The sequence below is a fragment of the Gobius niger genome (genome assembly GCF_951799975.1).
Source record: "Gobius niger genome assembly, chromosome: 7".
NCBI lineage: Eukaryota > Metazoa > Chordata > Actinopteri > Gobiiformes > Gobiidae > Gobius > Gobius niger.
The window spans coordinates 22900635-22915201 of record NC_136858.1 but is presented as its reverse complement, the minus strand read 5'-3'; the positions used below and the strand labels follow the sequence as shown (position 1 = coordinate 22915201).

The 14567-nt window shown below is 39.1% G+C and overlaps 1 protein-coding gene across 3 annotated transcripts; it reads right to left on the bottom strand.

Moving 5' to 3' along the window:
* Positions 1-376: 376 nt before the first annotated feature.
* mapk8a (mitogen-activated protein kinase 8a) lies at positions 377-12656 on the bottom strand. 3 transcript variants are annotated; one of them, XM_079559824.1, is made up of 13 exons: positions 12501-12656; positions 8062-8205; positions 4900-5066; positions 4670-4799; positions 4534-4592; positions 4325-4463; positions 4041-4206; positions 3825-3896; positions 2858-3040; positions 2643-2767; positions 2495-2558; positions 2077-2154; positions 377-1905 (listed from the first exon to the last, which is right to left on the bottom strand). In XM_079559824.1, exons 1-13 carry the CDS (start codon positions 12573-12575, stop codon positions 1730-1732), a joined length of 1578 nt encoding a protein of 525 aa, XP_079415950.1. In that variant the 5' UTR covers positions 12576-12656; the 3' UTR covers positions 377-1729. The 3 variants fall into 3 exon arrangements, with proteins under 3 accessions (XP_079415950.1, XP_079415952.1, XP_079415951.1); XM_079559825.1 differs by having other exon boundaries at positions 1744-1910; positions 12501-12655; XM_079559826.1 differs by lacking the exons at positions 8062-8205; positions 12501-12656 and adding an exon at positions 6828-7035.
* Positions 12657-14567: the final 1911 nt, after the last annotated feature.

Here is a 14567-nt window from a genome sequence, read left to right as displayed (position 1 = left end):
TAATCGCCATTATTTTGGCCAAGATAATCATGACCCCAAATTTCATCATCGTCCCATCCCTATTATATACAAAGGCAGAAGGTGATGTGTTGCCACTTTGGGATGCGCCCAGCTTTACGCCCTACCTTGAGATATTTGTTTTTAACATACCATAAGCAGTAGACCTGTATATTCCAGTCTCAACTCCTCGCTGATAGTTGTGTGATTGTCAACAAAATCTTCAAAAAATCAAATCTAAAACCTGCCCCGTTATTAGAGATTGCTGTTTTAACATTTGTATCTTGACCTGGATGTAGACATTAACCTACATAAGCACGGAAATATAAAAATGTATACCGTACTCATGTCAGACTGCTAGAAGTGATAACAGTAGACATTATAGTTGTAGTTATTTATTTGTTGAGTTAAAAGGTGACAGACCGCATCTTTAATGCACTGGACATCGTTCGTCTGTTAGTGGGACACAGGTGGCCTTGATAAAATACAGGTTAGCTTTGTTGTCAGTGTTTGGCTCATTCGTAATGTACACTAACTGGACTTCCTTTTACGCTCTTAGTGAGACACTGATTTTGCTCAGTGTTTTTACGAGATAAGAGTTAAAAGCCACCACAGCTCCCAGAATCCCACTGGGAGTTTATCATTTGGATCAGGGTCGCTCCTAAATGAGCATGTTGACTGTCTGAGCCAAAGGATATGGCAAATGTCTGTTTCCTGATTCTCAGAAAACATTCATACAACTATGCCTACTGTAAATTGTACATATTCACTATTCTAAAAAAAATTATATTGCACAGAATACTCTAGAACAAAAGAAAATGCATATAAATAGTACAGTACATACAAACGGACATCTCATAGCCTGAAATAAATATATAAATAAATACCAATGGTGTGTTTTGATTTACAGTACCGACTTACTCAATTTGTGTGTGAGAGGTAGAACTAACAAAGGTGCAGCAAAACAAATGACTGAAAGGATTAAGGACACTTAAATTAATTAAAAAAATCAAGGTGTTAAAATATGCCAAAACATTAAAAAGCTGGTTCAAATTGATGTTTTTCAACATTCTTCAGTTCTCATTCTGTCATTCAGTGAGAGTGGTCAAGATTAGTGTCACAGCGCATAACAATTTAGTTTACATTCACCCTGTTCTTCCAGACAATAAGACTCTCCTCAACAAACTGTTAAAACATACATGTAGCAAACATGTGCCGTTATCCATATACACACAATCCAAATAGAAGTTAAAAGCCAGCTTTCTACAAAGAGAAGCGATCAGTCTATTTGCATCTGGCTTTTACACAAAATGTGCTATTGTCTCATTGACAAAGAAATAAAAAATAGGTTAATTTAACGGTCATAAAAATACAAAAAGAAAACCTAGTAATTTCAATCAGTACTAAAACATGAATATTGCTGTAACAGCAGGCTTTGATGCACCCACTGTGCAGTTGTACCTTAAAAAAAGTTACACACATTTTTTCTCTTTCAGAACATCACAAGTGCACATTAATCCTATTGTCATTCTTTGCAGCAAAAATACAATCATAATTATACATTTTAAAACCACATAATGTACAGCAGAAGAGAAGTTCAAGACAAACTGTACATTGACCTCTACAGACAAAAAAACTAAACATTTTTGGCATAAACCGTGTCCCATCATACATGTGTTACTATATATATGTGCTCAGACAGGGTTTAATGATGTGTTCATGTTCATGTGGATTATCTGCAACAGGCCAGAGCACCGAGTGAAGTGTGACTGTCCAAACTGCTGTCAGTCTCAGAGGTCATAGTGGGGTCACTGCTGGGGTCAGACGGCTCCGTGGACATTGACGACACATCGTTGACTGAAGATGAGGAGGAGGCGGGCTGAGGGGGGCTGTCCACTACTGCTGCACCTGTGCTGCGAAAAATACATGTCAACACATACGCTTTTATTGAAAGGAAAAGAACGGTATCTCACAATCATTTGCAATCAAGTTGTATCAATACATAAGACTATTTTATGAACATACAATTATATTTACTTGAAAATACAGTATTGCATCAAAGTTCTGCTGATGACATACCTAAAGGAGAGGGCTGGCCTCGTATGACTCCATTTCTATAACATTCTTCCCAATCATACACTTCTTTGTAAATCAGCTCTGCAAATACAGACAAAAGATATTCTTTACAATTATACCTCCAACATCGCAATGACAAAAGGTTTATAATCATAGAAATTATAAGTCAATACATTTCATAATACAGTTGGTTCTTTTCATTTATTTACTCTCTATTCATGGTAATGCAACACAAAAAGCCACAACAACAATCCAGCAAACACAACAGTAGCAATAATAATACATTCCATGACAAGAAGAAAAGGAGTAGGGAGAAGAAGAAATCTTATAAACTCCTACTCCATTCTAATTTATTTTCATTCAGCAATTATAAAAGATATAAAAGTAGTGAATGCCATATGAAGATAATGAGTCATACAACCTTTCCACGCTTCCACCGTGTGCTCTCGCTCTTCCAGCTGTTTGTCTGGGATTTTGGGGGGTGGCTGAGAAAAGAAAAATGGGAAAAGACTGTAAAATCAACATATAATCAAATGTAATTTTGTAGAAAACAAATCTGATCCACTTACTGCTTCAACCTCAGCGGGGTCATACCAAACATTGATATAAGGATGCTTTAGGGCTTCCTCCACAGAAATGCGTTTGGAGGCATCGATCACTAACATCTTGGATAAAAGATCTCTTGCTTGGCTTGCTAAAACATAAAAACAAACAAACAATGAAGCTTTGAACGCGCTGCACTTAATCACAATCACACAGAATGAGATTGAGACAAAACGTTCACCTTTAAGCTTGTTGTGATCTGAATCGGCCGGGAAAAGCACGTCTGGGAAGAGCTTCTCAAAGGTGTATCCTGCATAGCGTGGCCTGTTTTCCACATATGTCCTGACTGACTGATTCAGCTTCAGCATGAACTCCTGAGACGGCGTGCCAAGCTGCTCAATCACTTTGTTCCACTGGTCAATATCTAGATGTAACTGTTAAGGAAGCAGCTTATAAAAAGGCATATTTGAGCATCTTTCCCTACGACTGCAGCATACAAACACACACATAGTGCCACACCCACATATGTCACATGACTGACATTGTAAAGGACACGCATACTGTGCTATGCAGCTGATGTGGTGCATAGACTGAAACTAACTGCAGCCTTATTAATTACGTGAAAACTAAGCGGAGTTGTTTTATACTTCCATAACATTGACATAACAGTGATCAAGGACACTTTGAGGAGACGGCAAGATGAGAAGAGGCAAATGGTATCAACGATGGATTACATTTAAGGGAATGAAATGATGATACAATGATCAATCAATGATGGGAAGGATACGGTCGGTGCCAGGGAACAACACACTGCCCCTGATCATCTCAGCCACTATGCAGCCGACTGACCACACATCCACTGGGGAGGTTGTTCACATGACAAGGGAATGGAGGCCATGCAATAAAGGATATGGAAAAATGATGAAAAACATAACATTATGAAAGAAATGCAAAATGGAAAACTACTGGTTCTGAAATGGAGATCATGCAAAGGCCATGCAGTAGTGGTGAAAATTGAAAGTAGAATAATGATAGGCATAGTACTGCATTGTAAGGCTAGTGCAATAACCCTAAGTAACAGAAATACATCTTTTCTTTACCTACCCTGAGCCTAAAATGAATTGTGTAACTTCTTTTCTCATATCATTTGGCCCCACTGCATCAAACAAAAATCTCTAGCCAAAATGTATTAAAAGACCCAAGGATACAGTCCCTTCCAGGGAAGAGGATTTTATGCCGAACCATTTCAGCTAGAATGCAGCCGACAGACCAAATGTCCACTAGGATAGTAGGACATGGTAAATAAAGCCAAGAGGTAAAAAAAATGCACAGTAGATTAGAGAAAAGTTAGTGGGCATTTTCAAAGGCTTTAACCAAGTTAAGAGCAAGAAATTGAGACATTTATTGACATAATGACCACTTACCATTGGCTTGATACCCCATGCCCAGGATCACTTCTGGTGCTCTGTAGTAACGTGTCACCACATATGGAGTCATCAGAAGGCCTGTCGCCGCTGTCCGAGCGAGACCAAAGTCCAAGATCTTCAGTGTGCAGTCAGATTTCACTACTATATTACTGGGCTTCAGATCCTGAATACATAAAAGAACATCTCGTAAAATATTTCAATTGCCCATCAAACTGGAATAACACGGTGCCTGTGCCTTTTTTCATTACTATTTTCAAGTGTGGGGAACCCATTTCTCTTACCCTGTGAATAATGCCAGCAGCGTGAAGGTGCTTGATACCACAGAGCGTCTGATACAGCAGATAAGAGAGTCTTTCATGGTCCAACTCCATCTGAATGACCTGGCACAGGTTGGCATCCATCAACTCCATCACCAAATATCTGTTCAAACAGACATTGTTAAAGTGTGAACCAAATCCACCATACAAGTAAAAATGAAACAGTCACTTACACATCTTGAAATTCTTCTAAAGATTTTTGTGGTGTGAATACATTTAATAAGCCAATAATCTGTAAAAAAGAATATTTACAATTAAACATGATCTTTTACCTCAAGAATTGATTAGCTTACAGTGATATTTACTTACGTTTTTGTGATTGACATATTTCATAAGAACTAACTCTCTGTAAGCACGTTTGGCATGGGTCTGATTTTGAAATGGTCGACTTAGTTTCTTGATGGCAACATTTCTTTCAAGTATCTGGTCATAGGCAGAGCTAAAGAGAAGAAGGTCATGTCAGCCTATTTAATAAAGCTTTGTAATAATACAAAGAAACATTCACAGAAATATCAGAAATAGATGAACATAAAGCATACCAAACAATTCCTTGTGCCCCTGAGCCTATGGGCCTCAGATTCTGGTATCTCTTCAGCACTATAAATGTTGAATCTCCAACATCAATGCTGTAAAACTCCTTTTCTCTCTTGTTTTTGTTCATCGTGTATTCCTCAAACACAGCTTTCTGAGCATCAAAAAACGTCCTCTGTGAACACAAGGATGGAGAGACTTTTTGTAGCTCCAGGAAGATAAATAAAAAGAGCAGCTGAGTAAAGCAAGTGAATAAGACAATCAATTGGCAATTTCAGAGCAGATAACGCAAAGAGAGTGAAGGCACAGCTGAATTTCACACTTGGTTTAAAAAGGATAACTCCTTAACTCAGCAACTCACTAGCACAACAGAATGGAGGATTTGATACAATCAGCAAGGTGCAGTATATACATTATATGAAAGAAATGATGGCACTTGTATTGTGCTTCACAAGCTTGACAAGCTTGTCAGAGCTCTAAACTGTAGTTATTCATTATTATTCATTCATTCCTTTCTCTGGGGTGGTAAGCTACTAAAACTACTATTGTAGCCAAGTTGTCCAGAGGTCCAGAGGTAGACTGACAGAAGCCAGGCTGCCAATCTGTTCCATCGGACCTGCCAACCATCAACAATCACTAACTCACACACACAGACATACGGGGACACAACGACTGTGTGCGCAGAAGCCAGGATTCGAACTGCCAACCTTCCAGTCATGAGACGGCTCTACCATCTGAGCCACTGTGGCCCCAGTGTACAGAGTGTCATACAAACACATTGATTTGTTGCAGGTTATAACAGTATGACAAAACACGTTTATTTCTGACATTTCTATTTATTGCTTACATAAACTACAGTTCACAATTGCCCTCCCTTTTTTCTCTCTCCAGCCTATCAGCCCATATGAAGGATGTAACAGCCAGAACCAAATGAGTCAGACACACGTCTGTTGCTTCAGCGTCACAAAGACGCACACAGCATCCATTCCCACATCATCAAAATAGATTTGATACTTTTTAATAGAGGAAATTCAAATGATGCTGAAGGGAGTACAAGTTATTTAAGCTTTATTGCTTTTATCTCTGGCAAATGAGGCCACATACAGTATACACGATGTCAAATCTTTCCCCTACAGTATACATTTGGTGTGTAGTGTGTTAGAAAAGTAGATATTGTTTCATTGCTAAAAACAACAACTCCCTATAAGAGGCTTTGCATCTGCTCCACACAAGATGCTTCTTCTAAATGATGTAATTGTTGTTTTGTAAGGGCTTGGGTACACATCCTTGAAATACTGAGAAAGACTGTAATTACTCAATGGGCTACAATGAATCCATGTAGCCTACCTGTCCATTAGACTTAATAACTCACATGTATTGCACATAAAAAAATACGTCAACATATCAGCCCTGTCCTACCTAAAAAAGCCTACATAGAGTTGCATATTTACCTTAAAACTCCTGAATGCTTATTTAACCTATTTGCACACGTATATCAAATCATAGCGAACACCGCATAATAAGACCATATCGAGAGACACATACACCATAAAACGATTTCATTGCCATGATGCCATCCCTAGAGTGGGTCGCGATAAAGCCTCGAACATTGGGCGTTGAGGAAAATGGTTGTGTTTTCGTGTAGCCCACACTCTCGTATCAGGCTGCGTAATAAATATAAGTCCGAGCCGTATTATAAGATGGCCTAACATTCAGAAACATCAGCGGTGGTGCGCAATCGGCACGTGCTTCGTAAATAACATGATTAACACTTAGTAATTCGGAACCTTTCTGGGTAGAATACAATATCTAAATACAATGTTCACACATAAATAACCTCGTTGCTAATGCAACATGCATGTACGAGAAAAGACACGACCCTCCCCCACGGCCAAACAATAAGCGCTCCAAGGAGCAGAGGTACTGCTCATCTTACCTCTGTCACCAAATCAAACTATCGATCTTTCCGCCGGTATGTGGACTCCGAAATGCTACAGAGCGCCACAATATTTGATAATAAAGATCCAGAAAGATGGTTTATTCCGTCGTGCAGCTTAAAAATACATGACCTCACCAAATTTCCTTGCCTACGTTTCCATCTGGCCGCTACTGACAGGCCGGGGGACGCTCGCGCGCACAGGGCATGCGTCCCATAATACGTCACTAAGTAAAAGAAACACACCCACAATTCCTTATATCCTTCCTTCCGCTTGACCATTTAACTGTGTAGAGGCGGCTATGGGAACTCTGCTTTACCTGCACTAATTACTGCAGTTAATTGGAAACTCATTGAAGGACAAACGGCCACATAACAACTATTCACAGGTCAGAAGTAGCAACATTGTGATTGTTAATGTCTTTTAAGTGTTTTGTTATTTAGACCTGCCTAATTATTGTTAATGTCAACCTGTTCCGTGTTTTCAAGTAAAATGACAAATACCAAGATTAAACCAAGGGCTAATCAATAATATAAGCTAATTAAAATAATAATAATAATAATAATAATAATAATAATAATAATAATAATAATAATAATAATAATAATAATAATAATAAAAATAATAAAAAAATAATAATAATAAAAAACAGACACACACAACATGTAGGACCCTCAGTGAAAAACTACTTTCCCCTGACACTGATCTCTGGGTGATCTATGCTATGTGTATGCTTATGATGATATATATTATATTATTTAAACAACCCCTTCAATATGACATTTGTGTGTTTCCACAATGGTTGTTTTTTAGGTGTAACATTTCAAGGTGTATTATAATGACATTGTCCATGACCCACGTGTAATTGTATAGGCTACACTGTATACCATGACATGCAGTGGACGCTGCACGCATCCTGTGCAGTGATTGTAGGCTACTATCTCGCCATTCAGAGTTCATCCAGCTTTACGCTACGGCAGTCGCGTTGTATGCGGACTCACGTACTGCGAAAACATGTGACAGGAGAAGGACATTTCGTAGAAAATTAAGTTAGAGCTGAGTTGTTTAAATTTTCACCGCAGCTTCCTGACAACCCTGGATGACTGTTATTTATCCTTGTCCCACCGCAGAGATCCCGGGGCCTGCATAAGGTAAGCGCAATAGAGCAGGGAAAGCGCATGGATAGACGTCCCAGCACAGACTCCCGCAGCGAGAGCCTACTACTGGTCTTACCCCTTGTTCGAAGAGAGCCCGCAGTGTTATGATCATCATGGGGGAGCAGCCTTGCAGCAGCCGACCACAGTCCTGTACAGCTCGAGCTGTTCGTCCTTTCCAGCTTTCTCTGTAGCGCACTGTACCACCGGGGATCCACCACACCTTTGGGCGTCAGAAGGATTAGTTAAAATCAGCGTTGCTGATCTCACGCCACCCGCTATTGGTGGCGATGACCTGTCGCTGGCAAACCGCAAGGCAAATCCTATTAAGTGTTTAAAGAGAAGTAACCAAGAATAGCACCAATCAGAAAAAAGTTTCAAATGTTCAACGTGGCTGTGTTGATGGAGCAGACGCAACTGCTCCATCGCCTGTTAATGTCACCGATGCTTTAATTGACAGAGGAACGGCGTTTTTTTCGACAGGACATCTAAACACCGTCCCCAATGCCCGGGATTACAGTGGGACCGTGGTGGGAGCAGTGAAGATAGCACAAAGGATCAGACCGCAGCCATTGATTACATATGTTACCAGGTAATTCTTTTCCCTTTAAGCTATTCTCCATTTTCCTCTTGTAGGATGCTTTTTGACACATGCAGTCAGTGATCCGAGGGAAACTGAAATGCGCACTGACATGACACACATCAGTAGCCTAAATGACCCAGTATTAGCACACTATAGTAAAGTACCACATCACTAAGGCCTGCAAGAAAGGTGCTGTGGATTGTTTAGAAGTGTGTTAGCCTATATTGTAGCCTACAACTTGAATACACAGGCCAATTGATTGATGCACTGACAAATACTTACTGTAATTTATTGTTGGGGTGTGATGGGAAGTGAGACCCAGATAGTGATGAAGCATGTTGCAAATTGTCAAGTAGCTATAGCTTCTCACTTATGTGTAGATCATGTGGCTGTCTCTTAAATGGAAACAGGTTTTTTCAGCTATGATGAGACTTATTAAAATAGGCAATGCTTAAACACAAATGTACTTAATCATATGCACTGTATGGGCAATTCCAAAATATAAGATTTAGATGCAAAAAACAACTTACTCCCTTAAAAGTATTACTGTGATAGAAAGCAATTTGATGCTGTTGAAATATGAATCAGGAAAGGCCAGGCTTTGACAGTACAGTGACCCGTACAAAACAGTAATATTCAATTTCTGATACAATGTACTTAGGGTTATGCATCTTTCAGCAACACAAGTGTACGAATGTAAATCTGCGTAGTTGACTTACATGACATTCTCACATGTACATCAAACATACTATGAATGCATAGAATCAATTTTTATTTTTATTATTATTTTTTAAATATGATGGACCCAGATTTATTAAAAACTATTATTCAGATTGATCAAGGTTGGACAAGCATAAAATGAACTCTCAAGTAAGTTGTTTTTTGTAACTACCAAGCTGATGGAAATGGCTCCAATGTGATGTTAATCTTATAATAATGATTTTCCACATTTATAGTGCATTCTCGTACTTTGGCCATTCAAAAATAATAACATTTTTTATAAACTTACAGTTGTATGCAAAAGGGACTCCCGACCAAATGGCAAAAGCCAAAGGCCTGTGAGACTGAACTGTTGCATACCACTTTAGTTAGAGAGAGTATTATTATATTGTAGTTTACAAACCATAAAGTATATTGTAGCGTTTAGTAAACAGAAAATGAAAGGACATAACAACTGACGGTCAAACAGGTAAGATGAAAGCCTATTACAAAGTGGGAGGGTCTCCGAAACCAAGAAGCAGTCACACTAATGACACAAGATAATCTAATAATCTAGGACACAGAATGTCCCTTTCTCAGAAAGTTATAGTTAACGCAGGAGACAATTCACAATGATGTTTTCTAATAGGATACTGTTTATATGTACATAATCAAACAAAATGATATACAAACTTGTTTTCTTTGACCCTTAGGCACAGACTGGAAATGTGTACAGGATGAGCAGCACATTTGTGACATTAGCAGAGGTATTAGAGGCTCGAGGGGGCCCTCTGCTGGAGGAGGAGGTCTGGTCCCTGCTCATGGCTACTGCAGAGTCTTTAGTGGATGTCGCTTATAAAAGTACGTGAGGATGAAACATTTTCACATTTTTTAATAACAATTATGCCAAAAATAGGAGGACCAGCTTCCGCCAATGTGACTTCACCAATGTGTCATTTATCACAATTTTATAGGTCACAACAACATGTGTAACATTATAAGTCCCAGCACTCTGCTGCTGTCAGCCTCTGGGACCTTAGCCTTTAAGAACTGTGGCCTCTCAGATGAAGTGTCCACCTTCACTGCTCCAGAGATGCTCCAAGGACGAGCCAGCGCCACCAAGCCTGCCTCTGAGAGGGTCGGTGCACAATCTACATAATGGTTTAAAGAGTGTTCTTTGTAATATTGTCTAAAAATAGGATAAACACTTACTAGTGTGTAGTATTGTAACAATACCAACTATCACTGTCATGTACAGCTGTTCATATTCATGTACCTACAGTGCATCGGTCTAACCACATACATTTTTTATATTTTATATTTGTTTAGTTGTTGAACTTAAATATTTTTGCTTTGTTATTCTTATTTTTGCCAAATGCCTCTCTTTTGTTGCAACAAAGCTATATTTCCCCACTATGATTTAAATGGCCAATTACATTGTGCACGTATGCCACCTAGTGGCTGAATTGTGTTTTAAAATCCATGTTAAAATAGGCATACTAATGTGGCATTGCTGGAAGGTCATCAAAGTAGTAGTAAAAGTTGTAAATGTGTTTTGCCCTGGATTTAAAGGAACAGGCCACCGTTTTTACATACTGTGATAATTGATATTGATGCATACCTGTCTGGTCTTTGTGCATGACTGTGGAAGAGCTTGGTCACTTCTAACTTCATATTCCTATATAAAGGAATATAGAGCTATATTCCTATAGCTCCGTTTGGAGCTATAGGAATATACTGGGAGAGGCCAAATGTTAACAACATCTTTTGGACCAGACAGGTACGCATCAACCCGTCCAAGCTCAGGTAAGAACATATCTATAAGTATGTATGTAAAAACGGTGGCCTGTTCCTTTAAGTTGAGATTGTAATGTGTTAATCCAATTTACCTTACCCTTATCCCAACCTCTGCATCTTCAATAGATGCTTGTGTACTCACTCGGCATGACTCTCTACTGGTCAGTTGATTTCCACCTACCTCAAAATCAGGTATTTATTTTGAAATGCACATACTACAACTTTTAACTTCCAATAGTATCGGTAATTAATATGTAATATCTTGTTTAGCCGGTCCAGTTGAGTGACCATCTAAACAGCCTGCTTCTCAGCATGTGTGAGGACTTGTCCCATCACAGGATTAATCTGAGCTCTATCCTGGAGGCATGTGAATCACAGCATAAAGCCTCCATCCTGCCGTCCCCTACCAGAGTCATTCAACAGCTGGTGGAGGAGGTCTTCCATGATTCAGTGAGTTTTAAACTGTACTGTGCTTTGAATGGGAGCCACATAAGCCTCTCCACAGGTGTCTACACAAATCTGTATGAAATAACTAACAGAGAACTGTGCTCTTGCAGGATAATGGCTCTTTGACAGATAGTAATGTCCCTCTGAGCGGCCGCAGCCAGATGATCAGAGAGAGACTTCATGGTAAGTTGTCTTGGGTCCAGTCGCAAAAAAGGGTCCAGTTATTATGAAAAAATGTGTTTTGTAAAGTTTGTTGAATATTCATTGCCATTCATTCATTGTATAAACCATTAATAATGTTCTGTAATCTGAGCATAGTTTTTTAATAGTTAAGGATTTTTTGTTCTGAATTATTTTTATCTTACAAACAATTTAAGTTTTTAAATTATCACAAGCATGTTGTGCAGTTGCTGTTCTTTTGACCCAAGACAATGTGCAAGTCAACAGGATTAAGAACTTAAGCTAAAGCAAGTCTAGGATTAAGGAGCTGCAAGAACCAATATGCTGAGCCTGGACACTCGAAGCTAAATAGTCTGTCAGTGTGGTTGCTATTCACACATCTCAGAGTCTTTATGGAGTACATGAGCAGGAGCAAAACAACTAATGTTGTCTTGTTTCAAAGGAAAGAGAGGGGCCTTTGCCGACTTAAATGACAGCTCTGCAGAAGGGAGAAGATACTCCACAGACTCGGACTCAAAGTCAAGTAAGAATATGTTCGATGTTTACATGTTTGCAATTTGCATCATCATGCTCAATAAGACTGCCTCTAATCTTTGTTGCAAAATTGCATCTTAAAATCTTTTTTCATCTCCAGGTAGCATACCTCACAGACCATGGAGAAAAAGACCACGGAGCTCCCCTGCACCTTTATACCATTCTTCGCTAGACAGGCATGTGCTCATCACATTTGTATACAACACGTATACTATGTTAAAGTTATAGAGTCACTATTTCTACATAGCAATATATCTTTGACATATCTGTCCACACACCTGTGCTTCAGACTGCACCGCGGAGTTCAGCACAGAGACAGTAACAGCAGCTGGATTGGCAGGAGTCCACACCATGACATCTCTCCCAAACCTTCAGGACGATCCCACAGCCCCTCCATCACCTTCAGTGAGTCCTCACTAAGCCTCAGCCAGAGGAAAAGCAAGGTAAATATAGTAAGTGATACTCACAAATCTATAGCTCCAAGTAACATTCTCTATGTCGTTTCCCACTGTGTTTATAAATGGATATATTTTTGTTCTTTTTTCTCTCTCAGCCTTTAGGTCCTGAGTTTATGAGAATGTCAGATGAGCAACAAGTTGTTCTAGAGCTTCCGGGATCTATTGTGGTAAATAAAAATAATTACGGTTTAAATGTTTTTAGTTTCACAATAAACTGACATCATGTGTTTGTGTGTGACAGTCGAGAAAAGGCCGTTCCTGTTCCTCTCAGAGAGAAGTGAGAGTGATACTGCCCAGTGGACATTATGTGATGGTTCGCTGTGACATTAAGTCCAAAGCAAGAGATGTGTTTGACATGGTCGTGGCCCATGCAAATTTAGTGGAGCATTTCTACTTTGGTCTTGCCTTCATTGATGGTAAATAATACAATTATATTCCCAACATGCAGTAGTGTACTGTACACGAATGCAAATGTCACAAAGGTATACTTTTGCAGATGATGAATACTTCTTTTTGGATCATGAAACTAAGATCTCCAAAGTTGCTCCTGACAGTTGGAAAAAAGGGCAGATTAGTTCTTTTTTGGTCTTTTTAAGAGTCAAGTTTTTTGTTGACGATATCAGCTTTATTTTGTAAGTATATAATAAATTCATGGTAATTTGTAATATTTTGTGTTTCTAAAATGTTCTTTATTCATTCAGGCACAAACTGACACGTCACCAGTACTACTTGCAGCTGCGTAAGGATATTTTGGAAGACAAACTTTACTGTAATGAGGAGACAGGGCTGTTTCTGGCAGCTCTGGCTTTGCAGGCAGAGTTTGGGGACTACATGCCAGAGGTACATATTGATACATGTTGAGCATTTGTATGATTTGATCTGGTTAAATATTAATACAGTGTATTTTCTCATGGCCTTCCAGTTGTATGGAAAGAATTATTACCAACCTGAGCATTACGTGTCCAAGAGAATGCTGGAAAAGCTGGCTCTGCCCAGTGTCAGAGAAGAACTGCCAAGACTTCATGCAAGTCATGGCCAGATGCTGCCAGAGGAGGCCGAAACTGAATATCTAAAGGTCGGCAGAAAAAAAAACATGTAAACAATTGTCACATATCGAGGGATTAACTTATTAAATACAGTGGGGAAAAAAAGTATTTGGCCAAAATCCAATAGAATGTCTATGTGAACTGACCAAATACTTTTTTCCCCCACTGTATACTTAAATTGCATTTCAATATTACATTTTATAATAATTTTCAGATTTGTCAGCAACTCCCAGAATATGGAGTCATGTTTCACCGAGTGGGCAGAGAAAAGCGGCCGGTGGTGGGCGAGTTAGTTTTAGGCGTCTGTGCAAAAGGTATTATCGTGTATGAGATGAAAAACCACCTTCGCATTGTCACCAGGCGTTTCCTTTGGAGGGAAACTGACTCAATATCTACTGGGGTAATGAACATTTCAACTAAAATGTTGAAACATGGAAGAAATATGAAATTAAATATATTCAATTTGATCTGTTTTTTCAGCGTCGCAAACTCATTATTGAGTGTGGAGGACCAAGTGGTAAAAAACATGGCTTTGTGACTGAGAGCTCTAAAATAGCACAGTACCTTCTTAACCTCTGCTCCGCTCAGCACAAGTTTCACAGTGAGATGACTTCACGGCAGCTTAATCACAGCTTAATTCCAGGTACAGTATACTGTTCATGATACAATTAAGTTAATTGATGAAGACATAAAAGATTCTAATTCCTCTTTACTTCTTTAGATGAGAATGTGGATAAATACATGTCAATATACCAAGCCCGTAACTTAAGACTGAAGCAGATCTCCTGCTCTGAGGGCATGTTAAACCATGTGGGACTGTCCCCTGGCCAAGCAGACTCTT

Bases quoted from the DNA above. Each gene is read 5' to 3' on its own strand.
- mapk8a (XM_079559824.1), bottom strand. From the start codon at position 12,575: ATGGTGTGGACTCCTGCCAATCCAGCTGCTGTTACTGTCTCTGTGCTG. The intron at 3,897-4,040 runs GTAAGTGGTCAT...CTACTATCCTAG, and splicing joins CATGGGGTATCAAGCCAATG to TGGACATTTGGTCTGTCGGC. The intron at 1,906-2,076 runs GTATGTCATCAG...TTCGCAGCACAG, and splicing joins AGGCCAGCCCTCTCCTTTAG to GTGCAGCAGTAGTGGACAGC.